The sequence below is a fragment of the Salmo trutta genome, chromosome 6, assembly GCF_901001165.1.
Source record: "Salmo trutta chromosome 6, fSalTru1.1, whole genome shotgun sequence".
Classification (NCBI taxonomy): domain Eukaryota; kingdom Metazoa; phylum Chordata; class Actinopteri; order Salmoniformes; family Salmonidae; genus Salmo; species Salmo trutta.
This window is the reverse complement of record NC_042962.1, coordinates 57,661,695-57,679,738: the sequence shown is the minus strand read 5'-3', so window position 1 is coordinate 57,679,738 and position 18,044 is coordinate 57,661,695. Positions and strand designations below refer to the sequence as shown.

Here is an 18,044-nt window from a genome sequence, read left to right as displayed (position 1 = left end):
TTCCCATTTAATAACAGTGTTTGAATTACGCAGGGGTGCAACTTTGATTTTAGAAGTGGGGGGGACAAAATATTTATATTTCTTTAGCAATTTCAGACGGTGTGCTCCCTGTCCCCAGTGAAAGTTGCACCTCTGGAATTACAAATTGGGGAGATTTCACCAATTAGAAAAGAGAGACATAATCCCAGAAGGAAAAATTAACAGGAGCACACAGACTATTTATGTTCGATTTTTTTATTAAAATACTGTCTAATGTGTAATTAAGGATATAATGACAGTTTACATAGAAATCCTAGTCGGTCAACTTTCACACAGCCAATATTGTTTGGAGGGATATAGATGCTCTTCCTTGATTATCATCTATACAGTTGTGCTCTAATGTATTGACACACTAGCAAGATTCACTATTTCTTCAAAAAAATAAGTTGAAAGTGAAAAAACATCTGGTGTTCACATGTGTTTTTGTTTGACTTATAACTGCACAGGACCAAGAAAATTAATTATAAACTGAAATTTCGATTTTTCACACAAATGGCCTGGACTAAAGGTGATAAGTTGCAGGTGCCTACAGGGTCAAAATAGACATTCAACCAGTTTTGAAAATAGAAACCACAATATTCTGCTCTATTGCACTCCATTGTAAAGTGCAAGGGTGCCGATCTGTTAGAGCACAACGGTAGATAAACATGGCATCTTGATTTTAAAAAAAGTTGTGTTTATTTATCATGCGTAATAAATCTTACAAGAGCTTTTACATTAAAGTCAGCATTAAAAAGTGTAAGAAAGTTTAGAACAAGCATTAACAATTACAGGCATAATTAATTAAGTCCAATTCCCCCACGAAAAATGACCACACATCCAAACAAGAAGAAACATTCAGGGTTGAGTGGAACAACATAGACTGAAGATCAGAGGCAGGTAACAGTTCACTGTTTCTCTCATCTCTATCAAATGCAAAACGTTGGAAAAGTTTTAACCAACTACAGTACTACACGCTCCCAAGGAGATGTCTGAATTCCTAATTTCTGTAAAACTTCATCGACAGAGGGCACAAGATAATCTCCAAATTCCCAGAGTCTTCTGTCGAGGACCAGCTGCTCATTGGTCCAGCTTTCTCTCTGAGCCTCTTTCACCTGCATGATCTTACACACGTCGGACGGAACCCTGACAGAGTCCCCATAGCTCTGTGTCACCTCAAACATGGCCGTCTGCAGCACCAGACGGGGGTTGACCACCATCTTGTAGGAGCGGAAGTCCTCTTCAAGAACAAGCTCTCTGTAGACGTAGTCCAGCAGATCCACCCCCGGCGCCCTCCTCCGTGCGGAATGGTCTTGCATTACAGTACCGGCTGTGGCAGGGAAGAGGTGCGTCTCCATCAGGAACACGCCTGCGTCGGGGTGCTGCCCCTGCAGGTCCTCCATGAGGGGCAGAAGAGAGCTGTGTGAGGCCGGGACCAGGAGCTGATCAACATCAGCCAGGAGGACGTACCGTGAGCTGTACATGTTCCTGTAGATGCACTCGTTCATGATGGTCAGCTGGCCATTGAGGTGGATATCCCCTTCCAGCTCCTGGGCTTCCCACCCAGTAGAGGGCTTGAGGAAGTGGTTGATGGGCCAGCCAATCACCTCCAGAGTGCCCTCCTCTGCGTAGTACTGGAGGACCTTTTCCAGATCAGGTCCACAGCTGGTGAGGTAGAGGACAACCCTCCGCACCCCCAGGAGCTTGTAAAACTCCATGGTCTGGACAAACTGTTGGACATTGTTGTAGTCTCCAAACATGCTGGACATGCACACGGTGAGGTAAAAGGGGAAGTCCTCCTCCCGTCTCTCCCGGTTCTGGATGCTCAGAAATGTCCGGTTGAGGGTGTCCTGGATGTCGAGGGATGTGCCTAGAGTGACGTGCGTGGCGTGGCATCCTGGTTCTTCGAGGCAAAGCATGTCTGCGGCCACATACGGGTAACCATAGTGGACACTGTGCGTTACGACAGCAGCTGGAGCGACCTGGGGGGCGTGTCCTACGCAGCACAACACACAGTACAGAGACATGGGTCGGTCTCTGTTGACCATGGCAATGATGCGCGTGGCTCCCCCTTCCCTGTGGTCCTGGTATGCAGACACCATTAGATGAGTTGAACCCTTAACTGGTGTTATAGTCTCATTGGCTGTGTGAAGAGGGCAGGTAGAGAGAACAGGGGGAGGAAGGGAGTGAGCTTGAGTAGAGTTGGTCCTGAAAGTCACCAATGGGGAAGACAGTGTGACAGATACTGTGACAGACAGACACAGGATGATCAGAACCACTTTCCATTTCTGACTCCTGGATTGGTGCACATCAGCCATTTGACCTGTTGGAGACCTATAGGAGGATCATGTCACAATCAACAATCAACGATGATAACAACAACAACATTATCATCATCATCATCACAACATCCTCACTATCCTTGTCATAATCAAAACATTGACAGGGATATTATCAGTGATGCACTGAACTATCAGACAGGGAAAATCAAGGCAAACTGGCTTTCAATCAGCTTAATCCATCTGGTCGACCTCAAACATATATCCTGATATCTCCATACTTACATGTTGGCTGTGTGATCCTCCACCTCCTGGTCTGTTCTGTCAGTCAGTGGGGCTGTGGGGGAGTCTCTCATCTCTCTGTTGTCAGGAGTTTCAGGGGGGCAGTCAAGAGATTCAGGCTCTGGTCCAGATGACCGTGCTGCTCTTCTTCTCAACATCTCCAGGAAAATGAAGGGGGGTTCTGACGGCCAATCAACACAGGTTACATTAACACTATAACTGCTGGGCCTCAAGGTCCCCCCTTTAAACGAATGAGCAGTCATTTTGACAGCAACATTCTAACAGTGTAATTAATACATTTATATACAGTATGCCAAAGCAAAAATAATCATTTGGTTGTGTTTATGAAGGCCTTGGGTAATAACATTAGAATACAATTTTTTTTGTTTGTCACTGTAGGCTGTATGTACAAACTAAAAAACACAAAAACACAAACATTCAAGCGTTACATCAATTTCATTTGTGGAGTGACTGTTAAAACTATGAAACAGAAAGCATATGTATTGGAACATGGTAACAGTGTTTTTTTAATAAAAACTAAATAAAAAGTAAAATATCTCAACCACCCAGACCAGGCAAGACGCACGGTCAAATGATGACAACATCAGTAGCCTAAGCATCATTATAAGGGCCAAGTGGCCTTGATAAATAGTGAAGCTCAATAATGGCATTATAATGAGAATAAGTATCACATGACAGCAGTCAGAAATAGTCAATTATTGTCAGCTTGTGTGTCACGCCCTGACCTTAGATTTTTAGATTTTTATTTTCCTCTATTTTGGTTAGGTCAGGGTGTGATGTGAGGTGGGCATTCTATGTTGTGTATTTCTTTGTTTTGACCGAGTATGGTTCCTAATCAGAGGCAGATGTCTATCGTTGTCTCTGATTGGGAATCATCCGTAGGCAGCCTTTTCCCCACCTGTGTTTGTGGGTAATAATTATTTCTGTGTGTGTTTTGTGTGCGCCTCAGTTGCGTCACATTCGATTCTGTTTACCTGTTTATTGTTTTTGTTCGGTTTCACCTCAATAAAAGATGTGGAATTACAAGCCCGCTGCGCCTTGGTTGATTTATGACAGGGAGTTTGAAGATAGCGAACGTGACAGAATTACCCACCACAAGAAGACCAAGCAGCGTGCGCCTACGGGGAAGACGAGGTGGACATGGGAGGACATCCTGGACGGTAAAGGATCCTGGACGTGGGAGGAGATCCAGGCTGGAAGGGATCGCCTCCCATGGGAACAGGTGGAAGCAGCGAGGGAGGAACAGCAACGAGATCGGGAGTCACGGCAACGACGGAAGCCCGAGAGGCAGCCCCCCAATTTTTTGTTTGTTGGGGGGGGGGCACACGGGGAGATTGGCTGAATCAGGGTTGAGACCTGAGCCAACTCCCCGTGCTTACCGTGGGGAGCGTGTGACTGGTCAGGCACCGTGTTATGCGGTAATGCGCGATATATCTCCAGTGCACATGCACAGCCCGGTGCGCTCGTTGCCGGCTCCCCGCATTTGCCGGGCTAGAGTGAGCATTCAGCCAGGAAGGGTGATGCCAGCTCAGCGCTCCTGGTCTCCAGTACGCCTCCTCGGTCCAGGATATCTTGCACCGGCTCCGCGCACTGTGTCGCCAGTGCGCATTCACAGCCCAGTGCGTCCTGTGCCAGCGCCCCACATTTGCCGGGCGAAAGTAAGCATCCAGCCAGGACGGGTTGTGCCAGCTCTACGCTCGAGACCTCCGGTGCGCCTCCACGGCCCAGTATATCCTGTACCTGCCCCACGCACCCGGCCTCCAGTGCGTCTCTCCAGCCTGGAAAGCCCTGTGGCAGCTCCACGTACCAGGATGTCAGTACGTTTCCTCAGTCCAGTGAGACCCATTCCGGCTCCACGTACGAAGCCTCCAGTGATGATCCATGGTCCGAAGCCTCCAGTGATGATCCATGGCATGAAGCCTCCAGTGGTGATCCATGGCCCAGAGCCTGTAGTGATGATCCATGGCACGAAGCCTCCAGTGATAATCCATGGCCCGGAGCCTCCAGTTTTAATCCATGGCATGAAGCCTCCAGTGACGATCCATGGCACGGAACCTGTAGTGACGATCCATGGCACGGAGTCTGCAGCGACGTCCCCCTGTCCGGAGCCTCCAGCGACGGTCCCCAGTCCGGAGCCTCCAGCGGCGGTCCGCAGTCCGGAGCCTCCAGCGGTGGTCCTCAGTCTGCAGTCTCCAGTGGTGGACTGCAGTCCAGAACCTCCAGCGGGGGTTCCCAGTACAGAGCCTCCGGCAACGATCCACGGTCCGGATTCACAAAAGCGGAGGGATCAGCGGGCGGAGCGGGGGCTACGCCCCGAACCGGAGCCGCCACCAAGGATAGATGCCCACCCGGACCCGATAGGTTCAGGTTTGCGGCCGGGAGTCCGCACCTTTGGGGGGGGGGTACTGTCACGCCCTGACCTTAGAGAGACGTTTTATTTTCTTCTATTTTGGTTAGGTCAGGGTGTGATGTGGGGTGGGCATTCTATGTTGTGTATTTCTTTGATTTGGCCGAGTATGGTTCCTAATCAGAGGCAGCTGTCTATCGTTGTCTCTGATTGGGAATCATCCTTAGGCAGCATTTTCCCCACCTGTGTTTGTGGGTAATAATTATTTCTGTGTGTGTTTTGTGTGCGCCTCAGTGGTGTCAAGTTCTTTTCTGTTTACCTGTTTATTGTTTTTTTTCGGTTTCACCTCAATAAAAGATGTGGAATTACAAGCCCGCTGCGCCTTGGTTGATTTACAACAGGGAGTTTGAAGATAGCGAACGTGACATTGTGCTTGTGTGTATTCACCAATGGCATCAGTTGTATTTCATTAAGCTATTATCCCTTGTTCTAACAGATGACAAAATCTTCATAACTTTCACTTGCTTGTCACATGTTGACATACTTTGTTTGGTTGTAGTGTGTAAAAGTCTCCTGTTTTCTCTTTATTGTGTCCCGGTCATCTTGTCCTTCTTCAGCACTTGTGGAGTACAACGGCTGCCAAGGTGCCTTATTTTGCGCAACGGGAGGGAGCTCCCGTCTCACTTTCTTCATGGTGCCAGCCAGACTTGTTTTCTTTGTAAGCAACTTGTTCGCCAATAAAGGAAGAAATTGTCCACAGTGACATTTCTCCCCCTGCCAAGGTAAGGTTCCACAAGCCTCATCACCACATTCTCCGACACTCACGTGCCTGCTGCCCGATGTTGATATTGTACAATTACGCAAGCTCTCACTGTGTAGCCTACTCCGAGTAGGCCAGAGTAGACTGCTAAGACCGCTTTGATTCAGTGGACTGTTAGGGTACATACCATTTTAAGATTAGAATTAGAATGGATCAATATAATAATGTTCTGCCCTGTGTGAGAGCAAAATTGCAAGATAGTTTTAATACTGTAATTGCATCAAATGGTTGTTTTATGCAACAGAATAGAGGGTTCTAATAACTATATTTTGTCTGTGTGACCTGAAAGTGGGCCTTTGGGAGATTTAACAACTGACAGGAGATTTACGATGCCTTTTGGGTGATAAAACCTAAAGAGACCGCATTCTAGATCATGAGTTAATGTTTCTGTTCTATAAGGTACCAGGGAGAGATGACCCCAGGGCCAGACCTTGGTCTCTATACAAAGATAACTGTTTTTCCAGCAGATACTGTCTCCTGTGAATTATAGGTATCTTTCATACAAATCTTAACCTTGTGACCCATTCCATACATCTGTTGTTGGTCATGTAGACTGAAAGCGGTGTATCTTGACTGTAAAAGGTCTTTGTACCTTTGTCTCGGGGCTCTCAACAAATCATCTGAGGGTGATTCGTTGACCGGCCATCATTATCGGAGAGCACTCATTCGATTGACTTTATATGTGTATGTTGTATTGACCTGCTCCCTTTTTAATAAGCAAATAAAAATTTAGTTTAGGTATCACTCAAACTTGTGTGATAAGTTTGTCTCTCCTCATTTGACAGTAAAGAAATTAACCACAACACCTGTTCTTCATTCACAATTGGTGATTACATAATTATGCATCGTTCTCTTACCCTCGCTCATCAACTCACCCATTCTCTCCATCATACTTTACTTCATTTATTTCATCTGTTGTTATAAGTCAGTGGTCACCAACCTTTTCTGAGCCAAGATCACTTTCGCAGTCAAAAAGCAAGCCGAGATCTACAGCTCAGAATTGTTTTTCAACATGACTTAAAACATGTAATATGAATCGAATAAAACCAGTTCTGTAGGAATGAGGTTTGTGCAGTCGGCCTAATACATTATCACAGCATATTGACTATATTCCTGGCCTGCCAATATTGATCTTCTCAGACCATATTATATTTCAAAATTCAAGCTTTGATAAGAAAGTAGCATTTGTGAGGCACAGCTGAGCATATATTGAAATAATTGGCTAATAATTAGCTTTTTTATTTTACTGGACTGATGGTACCTGCATGTGATGGTCATGGTGCTTTCAAGACAACTGGGTCCTCTGAAAAAAAACAAGGTAAAATTATGACGTCTGTAAACTTCGGGTCGGAAAGTCGGAGCTCTACAAAGATGCCCGAGACTCTGAGTTGGATGATCGTTCAAAACGAGTTTCCCCAGTCAGATCTCGTTTTCTTCCGAGTTCACTGTTGTCTTGAGCGCACTGGAGTTGTGAGTCGGAGATTTCCAAGTTCCCAGTTGTTTTGAACCCAGCATTAGTCTCAGCGGAGGGAGGGAGAGAGCAGCAGAAGGTCCGCCTCTCACAGTCCCTGATCTCTCCTTCCTTTCCTCCGCTGAGCCTGACCAGATCACTTCCACTTGAAAATCGAGTCGCCTCAGGCAGAACTTCATGTTGTTCCCATGACCAGAGAAAGTGAAATACTCCTCGATATGAACATAAACACGACGAGATGTTAATAACAATAAAAACGCAGGGCTATTGATACACTTGGCTACTCTTCATGCAGCGCCAGTGGAAGTAGAGAGAAGCACGTTGTATGTTTTATAATAGTGTTGAATAACACGTATGTATGAACTCACTTATAAAAACAGCTTCTCTTTGTTGTTTTCTTTGACAGTCTCTCTCTGGTTTTAAAGTTATGACATCTCACGTAGGCTAGTATCAAACTTGTGTCTTGGAAGCTGTAGGTAGGCAAGGTGATTTGAGCTATCTGATTGGCCAGCACAGTAGTAGCACTCCATTTAGCCACAAATCTCCCGGTCCACCGGGTAGGTGGAGTTTAATATTCTAACACCGATACTGTTTTCAGAGACTTATAAAAATGTGCTTCTTCTATAGAAATAGGTCCTGCCTCTCACTAAATAGTAGAAAGCAGATTATTCAGTCGATGTTCCTATCGGTCCTCAGGGGCCTGATTGGTGCTACACCTTTCCTCCATCCCTAGCAAACACAGCTGATTTAAACTAATTCCATTCTAAACTGAAGATCATGATTAGGTGATTATTGGAGTCAGGTGTGATTTTTTATTTATTTATTTCACCTTTATTTAACCAGGTAGGCAAGTTGAGAACAAGTTCTCATTTACAATTGCGACCTGGCCAAGATAAAGCAAAGCAGTTCGACAACATACAACAACACAGAGTTACACATGGAGTAAACAACATACAGTCAATAATACAGTAGAAAAAATAAAAATAAAAAAAATAAGACTATATACAATGTGAGCAAATGATGTGAGATAAGGGAGGTAAAAGCAAAAAAATGCCATGGTGGCAAGGTAAATAAAGTATAGCAAGAAAAACACTGGAATGGTAGATTTGTAGTTTGAAGAAAGTTCAAAGTTCAAATATAAATAATATGGTGCAAATGAGCAAAATAAATAAAATAAATAAATACAGTAGGGGAAGAGGTAGTAGTTTGGGCTAAATTATAGATGGGCTATGTACAGGTGCAGTGATCTGTGAGCTGCTCTGACAGCTGGTGCTTAAAGCTAGTGAGGGAGATAAGTGTTTCCAATTTCAGAGATTTTTGTAGTTCGTTCCAGTCGTTGGCAGCAGAGAACTGGAAGGAGAGACGACCAAAGGAGGAGTTGGCTTTAGGGGTGACCAGAGAGATATACCTGCTGGAGCGCGTGCTACAGGTGGGTGCTGCTATGGTGACCAGTGAGCGGAGATGAGGGGGGACTTTACCTAGCAGGGTCTTGTAGATGACCTGGAGCCAATGTGTTTGGCGACGATTATGAAGTGAAGGCCAGCCAACGAGAGCATACAGATCGCGGTGGTGGGTTGTATATGGGGCTTTGGTGACAAAACGGATGGCACTGTGATAGACTGCATCCAGCTTGTTGAGTAGGGTATTGGAGGCTATTTTGTAAATGACATCGCCGAAGTCGAGGATTGGTAGGATGGTCAGTTTTACGAGGGTATGTTTGGCAGCATGAGTGAAGGATGCTTTGTTGCGAAATAGGAAGCCAATTCTAGATTTCACTTTGGATTGGAGATGATTGATGTGAGTCTGGAAGGAGAGTTTACAGTCTAACCAGACACCTAGGTATTTGTAGTTGTCCACAAATTCTAAGTTAGGATCGTCCAGAGAAGTTATGCTGGATGGGCAGGCAGGTGCAGGCAGCGATCGGTTGAAGAGCATGCATTTAGTTTTACTTGTGTTTAGGAGCAGTTGGAGGCCACGGGAGGAGAGTTGAATGGCATTGAAGCTCGTCTGGAGGGTTGTTAACACAGTGTCCAAAGAAGGGCCAGAAGTATACAGAATGGTGTCGTCTGCGTAGAGGTGGATCAGAGATTCACCAGCAGCAAGAGCGACATCATTTATGTATACAGAGAAAAGAGTTGGTCCAAGAATTGAACCCTGTGGTACCCCCATAGAGACTGCCAGAGGTCCAGACAGTAGGCCCTCCGATTTGACACACTGAACTCTGTCAGAGAAGTAGTTGGTGAACCAGGCGACGCAATCGTTTGAGAAACCAAGGCTACTAAGTCTGGCATTTTTAAAATATAACCAGGCATCCTCTACTGACGGGATGAGGTCAATATCCTTCCAGGATACCAGGGCCAGGTCGATTAGAAAGGCTTGCTCGTTGAAATGTTTTAGGGAGCGTTTGACAGTGATGAGTGGAGGTCGTTTGACCGCTGACCCATTACGGGTGCAGGCAATGAGGCAGTGATCGCTGAGATCTTGGTTGAAAACAGCAGAGGTGTAATTAGAGGGCACATTGGTTAGGATGATATCTATGAGGGTGCCAGAGTTTGCGGCTTTGGGGTTGTACCTGGTGGGTTCATTAATAATTTGTGTGAGATTGAGGGCATCAAGCTTGGATTGTAGAATGGCTGGGGTGTTAAGCATGTCCCAGTTTAGGTCGCCTAGTAGCACGAGCTCTGAAGATAGATGGGGGGCAATCAGTTCACATATGGTGTCCAGAGCACAGCTAGGGGCCGAGGGGGGTCTATAGCAGGCGGCAACGGTGAGAGACTTGTTTTTGGAGAGATGGATTTTTAGAAGTAGAAGTTCAAATTGTTTGGGTACAGACCTGGATAGCAGGACAGAACTCTGCAGGCTATCTCTGCAGTAGATTGCAACACCGCCCCCTTTGGTCGTTCTATCTTGTCTGAAAACGTTGTAGTTAGGGATGATGATTTCACAGTTTTTGGTGGACTTCCTAAGCCAAGATTCAGACACAGCTAGGACATCCGGGTTGGCAGAGTGTGCTAAAGCAGTGAATAAAACAAACTTAGGGAGGAGGCTTCTAATGTTAACATGCATGAAACCAAGGCTATTACGGTTACAGAAGTCATCAAAAGAGAGCGCCTGGGGAGTAGGAGTGGAGCCAGGCATTGCAGGGCCTGGATTCACCTCTACATCCCCAGAGGAGCAGAGAAGAATAAGTATGAGGGTACGGCTAAAAGCTATAAGAATTGGACGTCTGTGACGTCCAGAATAGAGAGAAAAAGGAGCAGGTTTCTGGGGGCGATAAAATAGCTTCAAGGTATAATGTACAGACAAAGGTATGGTGGGATGTGAGTACAGAGGAGGTAAACCTAGGCATTTAGTGATTATGAGAGAGATATTGTCTCTAGAAACATCATTGAAACCAGAAGATGTCATAGCATGTGTGGGTGGAGGAACTGAGAGGTTGGATAAGGTGTAATGAGCAGGGCTAGAGGCTCTACAGTGAAATAAGCCAATAAACACTAACCAGAACAGCAATGGACAAGGCATATTGACATTAAGGAGAGGCATGCTTAGCCGAGTGATCAGAGGGTCCAGTGAGATTCAGACAGCTAGTCGGGCCATAGGTAGCAAGCTGGTGGAAGATGGGAGGGAGGTCTGTTTTTAGCCACCTCGTGCGTTTCCGTCTGTGGGTTAGTGGGGTTCCGTGTGGAAGGGGGGACCTGTCCAAGTTGGCAAAATAGTTAGTTATAGTGGCCCAAGAAAAGTGTCCGATAGACCTATTCAGATCGCAGCCGAAAAGACAGCTAACGATTAGCCGGCCGCAGATGGGCGATCAGGTTACGTCGCGACGGAGGGGCCAGTTGGATAACTCCCTCGGGCAGATAACGTCGGTGGTCCAGTCGTGAAGACCCGATGGGGCTCCGCATCGGCAGTAAAACGGGTCAGGATAGGTGAGTTGTAGCCCAGGAGACACTTCAGCTGGCTAGCTCAGGAACAGCCCACGAGTGGCTGACGGAACTCCTCAGCTGGCTAACTGGCCAGCTCCGCAATAATGTGTGTTAATTCCGTTACCGACGTTGCCAATAGTCACTCAGGTAGCAGCTAGTTAGCTGCAAGATCCAGGTGTAAATGTCCAGAGCCTGCGGTAAAAATCGGGGAAAGGAGAGAGAATAGGTCCGATATGCTCTGGTCTGAGTCGCGCTGTACAAAAACTGCCGATAGCTTTTCGAGCTAATGGACAGCTGAGGACGGCTAACCGTGGCTAGCTGAACTTCAACGTTAGCCAGTGAAAATGGCTAACCTCTGGCTAGCTTCTGTTGTGGAATTCAGATGAGGTAAATAACTTTTTTATTTTTTATTTTTTTTTAAATTGGTGAGGCGGGTTGCAGGAGAGTGCTTTGAGGTTGAGTATTTGAATAAACAAATGTAAAAAGATAAGTGAAGAAAAAAAATATGTAGATATATATATACGAGACACGACAGGACGTCTGAACTGCTACGCCATCTTGGAATATGAATAGCTGTGATAGCTGGGACTGGGGCAAAAGTGTGACACCAATCAGGCCCCCGAGGACTGTAGTTGCCCAGGCCTGGTCTAGACTATGGCGACAAACTATATGAATGCAACTGCCACTTCATTAAAGCCGTTAGATGCAGTTTATCATAGCATACTGTGATTTGTTACAGGTAACAATTTTAGTACTCATCACTGCATTCTCTACCAGAAAGTTGGTTGGCCCCCTTTGACATCAAGTAAGTTGACACATTGCTATGTTTTCATTTATAAAGCCCTTTTACAAAAAGTCCCCATGAACCTAACATCGTTACTAAACTTTAGACATGGGAATTACCACACCTGGTCTCAGGGATGGTTAACTCTGACAATTCCTTTGGTCTCTACTGAGTTAGGTAAATCAGCTTTGTTTTCTTGCACCTTATTTGTGGAACAATCTCCAAAATGTTCTTAAATGTGATGTTCTGGCACCTCTACTACAGGGCTGCAAATCCCCCTTCCTGGAGATCTACTGTCCTGTAGGTTTTCAGTCCAACCCTAATTTAACGTATCTGATTCAGCTAGTTAAGGTCTTGTTGAGCAGCTAATTAGTAAAATCAGGTGTGTTAAATTAGGGTTGGCCTGAAAACCCACAGGACAGTAGATCTCCAGGAAGAGGGTTGGGCAGCACTGCTCTAGGGCAATTCAAAAGCTGATTGGGGACCTTATTACTGATTAATGTGTTTGTTTTTTTAAGACCATGTTTTTCTTTCTGCTTGCATTTTGTATTTATATTTTGATGTGTGAATTTTCTGCAATTTATGTAATCCCGGGCTCATCTGTAAAAGAGACATTGCTCTCAGTATGACTTCCTGATAAAATAAAGGTTAAAAAACAACAACAAAAAAGCTGAAGCTTTACAGATTGCATGATAGAGATGTAAAGGTAATTTCTGATTGAGATGACATACCCAGCACATACGGTACATTGCCTTTAATTGTCAACTTCCTCGATATGGAATGAATAATAATAACGGACACAATAATAATAATAATAAAGCTGTAACATATGACTATTTAAATGTAATATATCAATACTGTCATATTTCAGTAGATTCACGTAAATGTAATACATTAAAATATAAATATTTAAATATGCATTTTAACCTGAATGCCATAGGCCTATCGATTAAATATTTCAATCATAAAGTGCAAATATGCACTCAATTCAATTTGGGGAATACAAATTCAAAACTATTGAATATAATTACAATTTCTCTTGGCAAAACATTAAGATCAAGACAACTTTTGCTCACAATCAATTCATGTTTTCTGACAATCACAATTAAATGATTTAATCCAATAAAAATGTTTACCCACTCTGAATACCAGACTGGTCTCACAGACTAGACGTAACATAGTAAATGTAAATCCGGAACACTAGAATGATATGTATTAGTATGATATGCTACGTTTAGTATGGTTACATAAGATAGATGGTTACTTAAGGCAATAACAAAAGTAGGGTGGTTGGTCGAGGTGGATGGGTAGGCATATAACACGACCGTCTAGCATCCCAAAGGATGTGAGTTCGAACCTCATCACGTACAACTTTAGGGTTTTAGCTAATTAGCAACTTTTCAACTACTTATTACTTTTTAGCTACTTTGCAACTACTTAGCATGTTAGCTAACCCTTCCCCTAACCTTAACCATTTTAGCTAACCCTTCCCCAAAAACGAACTTTAACCCTTTAACCTAACTCATGAACATAACTCTAACCTTAACCCCTAACCCTAGCCCCTAGCCTAGCTAACATCAGCCAGCTATCTAGAATTTGTAGCATATCAAGTTTTGCAAATGTGGAACATATAGTACGTTTTGCAAAATCGTAACATATAATACGAGATGGAGAATGGACATCCACAATTTAATACATATCGTATGAAACATAACATGCTAAATGGAGTGTCTCGGATATACATACAGAATAATACAAAATGCTCTGAGAGCAGGTTGTGAATATCGCTCCTTATGATATTGACCCTATGACAAATATGAACTTACTTTTAAGCTCTTTCTCTGTGTTGTGATGTTGTGAGGCCTCTTCTGTAAATTCAACCGATGATCTGTACTTGCCTGTTAGGCTGCACAGTATGTTCCACTTCTGTGTTAGGGGCGACAACATGAATGATGAGTGTCTACTGTGGGATGGCCTTTTGAAAGTCATACACCCCTCCCTACCCAAGGCAGGGACTCCATGAGCGATGTGGCCACACCTCTGAAGATACTGTAGCTTGAAAGAAATATTGAGGTACAAGCATGCATGCACAAGTTATCATGCCACTCCTTGTCATACTAAACAAAGTGGAGAACAGAGGATTTGATCCTGATTCGATAACCCTCACAGCTATCCTCCAATCACAATGATTGGAACTCCATCACATTCTATGGCTTATGATGCACTTAGTACTCACTCTAGCCTACTATACTAGCCCACTATAATAACTCAACACCTAAAAAACACATTAAAAGAATTCACTTTAACAACTCTATTACTACTACCACCATTATTGCTGCTGTTACTACCACTACAACTATTACTACCATTCACAACCATACATACTTCAAGACTAGCTAGCACACACATTTTCTTTAGAAAATGTAATTTTCTAATATTATTAGGTGTGCTTACTGAAATCAAGAACAACTACTACAATCCATTATACTTATTATTAGAATCCAACATACTTATTATTACTATTATTATTATTATTATTATTATCGGCCTTCAGCTGGAACCAGTAGCGACAAAACTGTAGGAGCTACCAACACAACTTTCAAATGTGCAGGCTTTCTTCAGGTTGTATGAGATCTTCAGTTTCTTGCCAATTTATATTATGGAATAGACCTTCATTTCTCAGAACAAGAATAGACTGATGAGTTTCAGAAGAAAGTTATTTGTTTCTGGCCATTTCTGGAATCGAACCCACAAATGCTGATGCTCCAGATACTCAACTAGTCTAAAGAAGGACATTGCTTCTTTAATCAGGACAACAGTTTTCAGCTGTGCTAACATAATTGCAAAAGAGTTTTCTAATGATCAATTACCTTGTTAAAATGATGAACTTAGATTAGCTAACACCATGTGCCATTGGAACACAGGAGGGATGGTTGCTGATAATTGGCCTCTGTACGCCTATGGAAAAGTACATTACAGCCTGTCCTGTTAGAATGGGCCCTGGTACAGAGTCACAGAGACAGTAGACTACAGCCTGTCCTGTTAGAATGGGCCCTGGTACAGAGTCACAGAGACAGTAGACTACAGCCTGTCCTGTTAGAATGGGCCCTGGTACAGAGTCACAGAGAGTAGGCTACAGCCTGTCCTGTTAGAATGGGCCCTGGTACAGTCTACCCGTGCATGTTGTTCTGTTGATGGAACGCGTCAGTCAAGAATCTTCCAAGAGAAAGTCAATCGGTACACACAATCAATCAATCACATGTATTTTATAAAGCCCTTTTTACACACCATACAGATGTAGGATCTTAATTTGAGCCAGTTCGCAACAGCAGGAAAATAATCATGCAGCAAAAGGAAATTTTTATTATTACTTGGATTGTAATTGTTGGACATTTTTGTATGTGTTGAAACATTCTATCTAACGGAAAATCAATTCTGAAATTTCAAAGTGGAAATTATTAACTTCAGAAGCCTTTTTAAACCTCAAATAAACTCCACATTTTAAATGCGCTTCCTCTTCATAGGGGGTAAAGGGTTTGTATGAGTTAATGACATTAACCCTATACCAAGTGATTCATGAAAACTACTGTAACAACAACTTACTCACTGGAGAAAATATTCAATCCTCAATGTCCGTTTGTTGTCTTTGTTAATCTATGCAATATTTATGATTGATGTCCACTATTATTCATAAGGGCGAGACATCGATTCACACCCATGGCAGTGATCCAAAACAACATGCACTCGCCCTTTTAACCTTGGGATGTTTTGTCTGATTGAATAGTTGATCGTATAGATATGGGTGTGGGCATTTGGCTGTTTTCAATTGTGGTCTCAGAGTTCCAAAAATATTAATGAATTTCTTAAAACAACCTACCCCAGTAACAATAGCAGTCTCACAAATCACATTGTAGTTGATGGGTGTGGCCCTTACAGCTGAGAACGGTCAATGGCTATATATATATTTTTTTTTTTATATCATTTCATAATTTCATTGTTTGGATCAAGAATGGTTGTCAGGTCCCTAGCTATGTTAGAAAGGTCATAGAAACTACTGCTGGTTTCCATACTCCAGTTAAAATGCTATCATATGGCTACATGTTCATAACGCCGGCAGGAAAAGCTAGTTGTCAAACCTTGTCAGTAGACTTGAAAAACAATGTCATGTGAAACATCTATCCATCATATTCCTCTCTTCTCACAAGGGTGATTTAGGCATTCCCGGATTCAAAGGAGAGACTGGATTCAAAGGAGAATCTGTAAGATATACAACCTGTCATAATGAATGGCTCTCTAATTCCATGGTTTAATAATGTACAATAGCAACCACATGCATGTGTTGAAAGGCAGGTTATGTTGAAAGGCAGGTTATGCTGGCGCTGGTTTCTTTCTAAATGGGGAGCATGTCTATCTGAGCCTTCCTCCAAAGTTCAGCATGTTCAGTTCATTTATTTTGCCTTTGACATAAATGTCTCTTGCATTATCTAGCAATGAGACAACATCAAGGGTAGCAACATTTTACACTTGGCTCTTCCTTCAGTCTAGGCCAGCTTTAAAGTGCTTAGTGCATGTTGAGCAGTTTGATGCTCCTAGGGACAAGTAAGTTTATCCACACCCGAAGTTGAGTGCAACAACAATATATTCAATACATTTTATGGTGCTCTTAAAAGGCCATACAATAAAATATAACAAACACTAATGTATGATGTGGCAGCCATCTTGTTTGATTATGACGTCATTGCAGGGTGCACCTGGTGATCATGGAACGCTGGGTCCCATGGGAGAGGAGGGGAGGAGGGGAGAACGGGGTGACGCCGGGACTTCAGGTGCCGCTGGACCCAATGGAGAGAGAGTAAATCAGCTCTTTCACTCACTACAAGAACTTTGTCTGTCTCTCTCTCTTTGTCTCTTCCTCTCTCTGTCTTTCCTCAGTACATTCAATAACAGCAGAATTATTTGATTAAAATCAAAACCATTTAGCAAATTCTATTAAAACCAATTTGTAATTTCCAGGGTGCTCCTGGCAGTAGAGGTTTTCCTGGTCAGGATGGGTTACCTGGTCAAAAGGTAGGTTGATTTCTCTTTGAATCTATAGAATAAGTCAGCCGGTATAAGTCATTGAATAATAATATTATGCCATTCAAACGCCTCACTCCATTCTGTGATCAGGGTGCCCAAGGTGAGCGAGGACTGGGTGGGTCATCTGGTGCCAAAGGTGCCGATGGTGACCCAGGACGCACTGGAGAGCCAGGTCTTCCAGGGGCACGGGTGAGATAACACACCTCTACCTCTCGTCAGCATTCTCTATCACAGAATAATATTCCTTTATGGTGATCATCACGCTCATGTTGATCCTAGATGAAAAAGACATGAGAAGTACATGAACAGAACCGCCTACAAAAGAGTCAACATTTTATTAAAATCCTCCCTTTTCTTTCCTCAGGGTCTGTCGGGTCTTCTCGGCTCCCAGGGTCCTGAGGGACACCAAGGACCAATGGTGTGTGGACATGAGTCTGGGAAAAAAATATATAGTTACTCCCCTACATATATATGTATATATTATATAGTATATATATATATATACTGCTCAAAAAAGAAAGGGAACACTAAAATAACACATCCTAGATCTGAATGAATGAAATAATCTTATTAAATACTTTTTTCTTTACATAGTTGAATGTGCTGACAACAAAATCACACAAAAATAATCAATGGAAATCCAATTTATCAACCCATGGAGGTCTGGATTTGGAGTTACACTCAAAATTAAAGTGGAAAACCACACTACAGGCTGATCCAACTTTGATGTAATGTCCTTAAAACAAGTCAAAATGAGGCTCAGTAGTGTGTGTGGCCTCCACGTGCCTGTATGACCTCCCTACAACGCCTGGGCATGCTCCTGATGAGGTGGCGGATGGTCTCCTGAGGGATCTCCTCCCAGACCTGGACTAAAGCATCCGCCAACTCCTGGACAGTCTGTGGTGCAACGTGGCGTTGGTGGATGGAGCGAGACATGATGTCCCAGATGTGCTCAATTGGATTCAGGTCTGGGGAACGGGCGGGCCAGTCCATAGCATCAATGCCTTCCTCTTGCAGGAA

At 43.6% G+C, this 18,044-nt stretch overlaps 1 protein-coding gene across 1 annotated transcript; it reads right to left on the bottom strand.

Annotated features, from left to right (window-relative positions):
- Window positions 1-218: 218 nt before the first annotated feature.
- LOC115196434 (uncharacterized) lies at window positions 219-14,064 on the bottom strand. The gene is made up of 3 exons (XM_029757269.1): window positions 13,772-14,064; window positions 2,583-2,760; window positions 219-2,352 (listed from the first exon to the last, which is right to left on the bottom strand). Exons 1-3 carry the CDS (start codon window positions 13,932-13,934, stop codon window positions 981-983), a joined length of 1,713 nt encoding a protein of 570 aa, XP_029613129.1. The 5' UTR covers window positions 13,935-14,064; the 3' UTR covers window positions 219-980.
- Between the last annotated feature and the right edge of the window lie 3,980 nt (window positions 14,065-18,044).

Bases quoted from the DNA above. Each gene is read 5' to 3' on its own strand.
- LOC115196434 (XM_029757269.1), bottom strand. From the start codon at position 13,934: ATGACTTTCAAAAGGCCATCCCACAGTAGACACTCATCATTCATGTTG. The intron at 2,761-13,771 runs GTAAGTTCATAT...ATTGGCCGTCAG, and splicing joins CACAGAGAAAGAGCTTAAAA to AACCCCCCTTCATTTTCCTG. The intron at 2,353-2,582 runs GTAAGTATGGAG...ATCCTCCTATAG, and splicing joins GAGGATCACACAGCCAACAT to GTCTCCAACAGGTCAAATGG.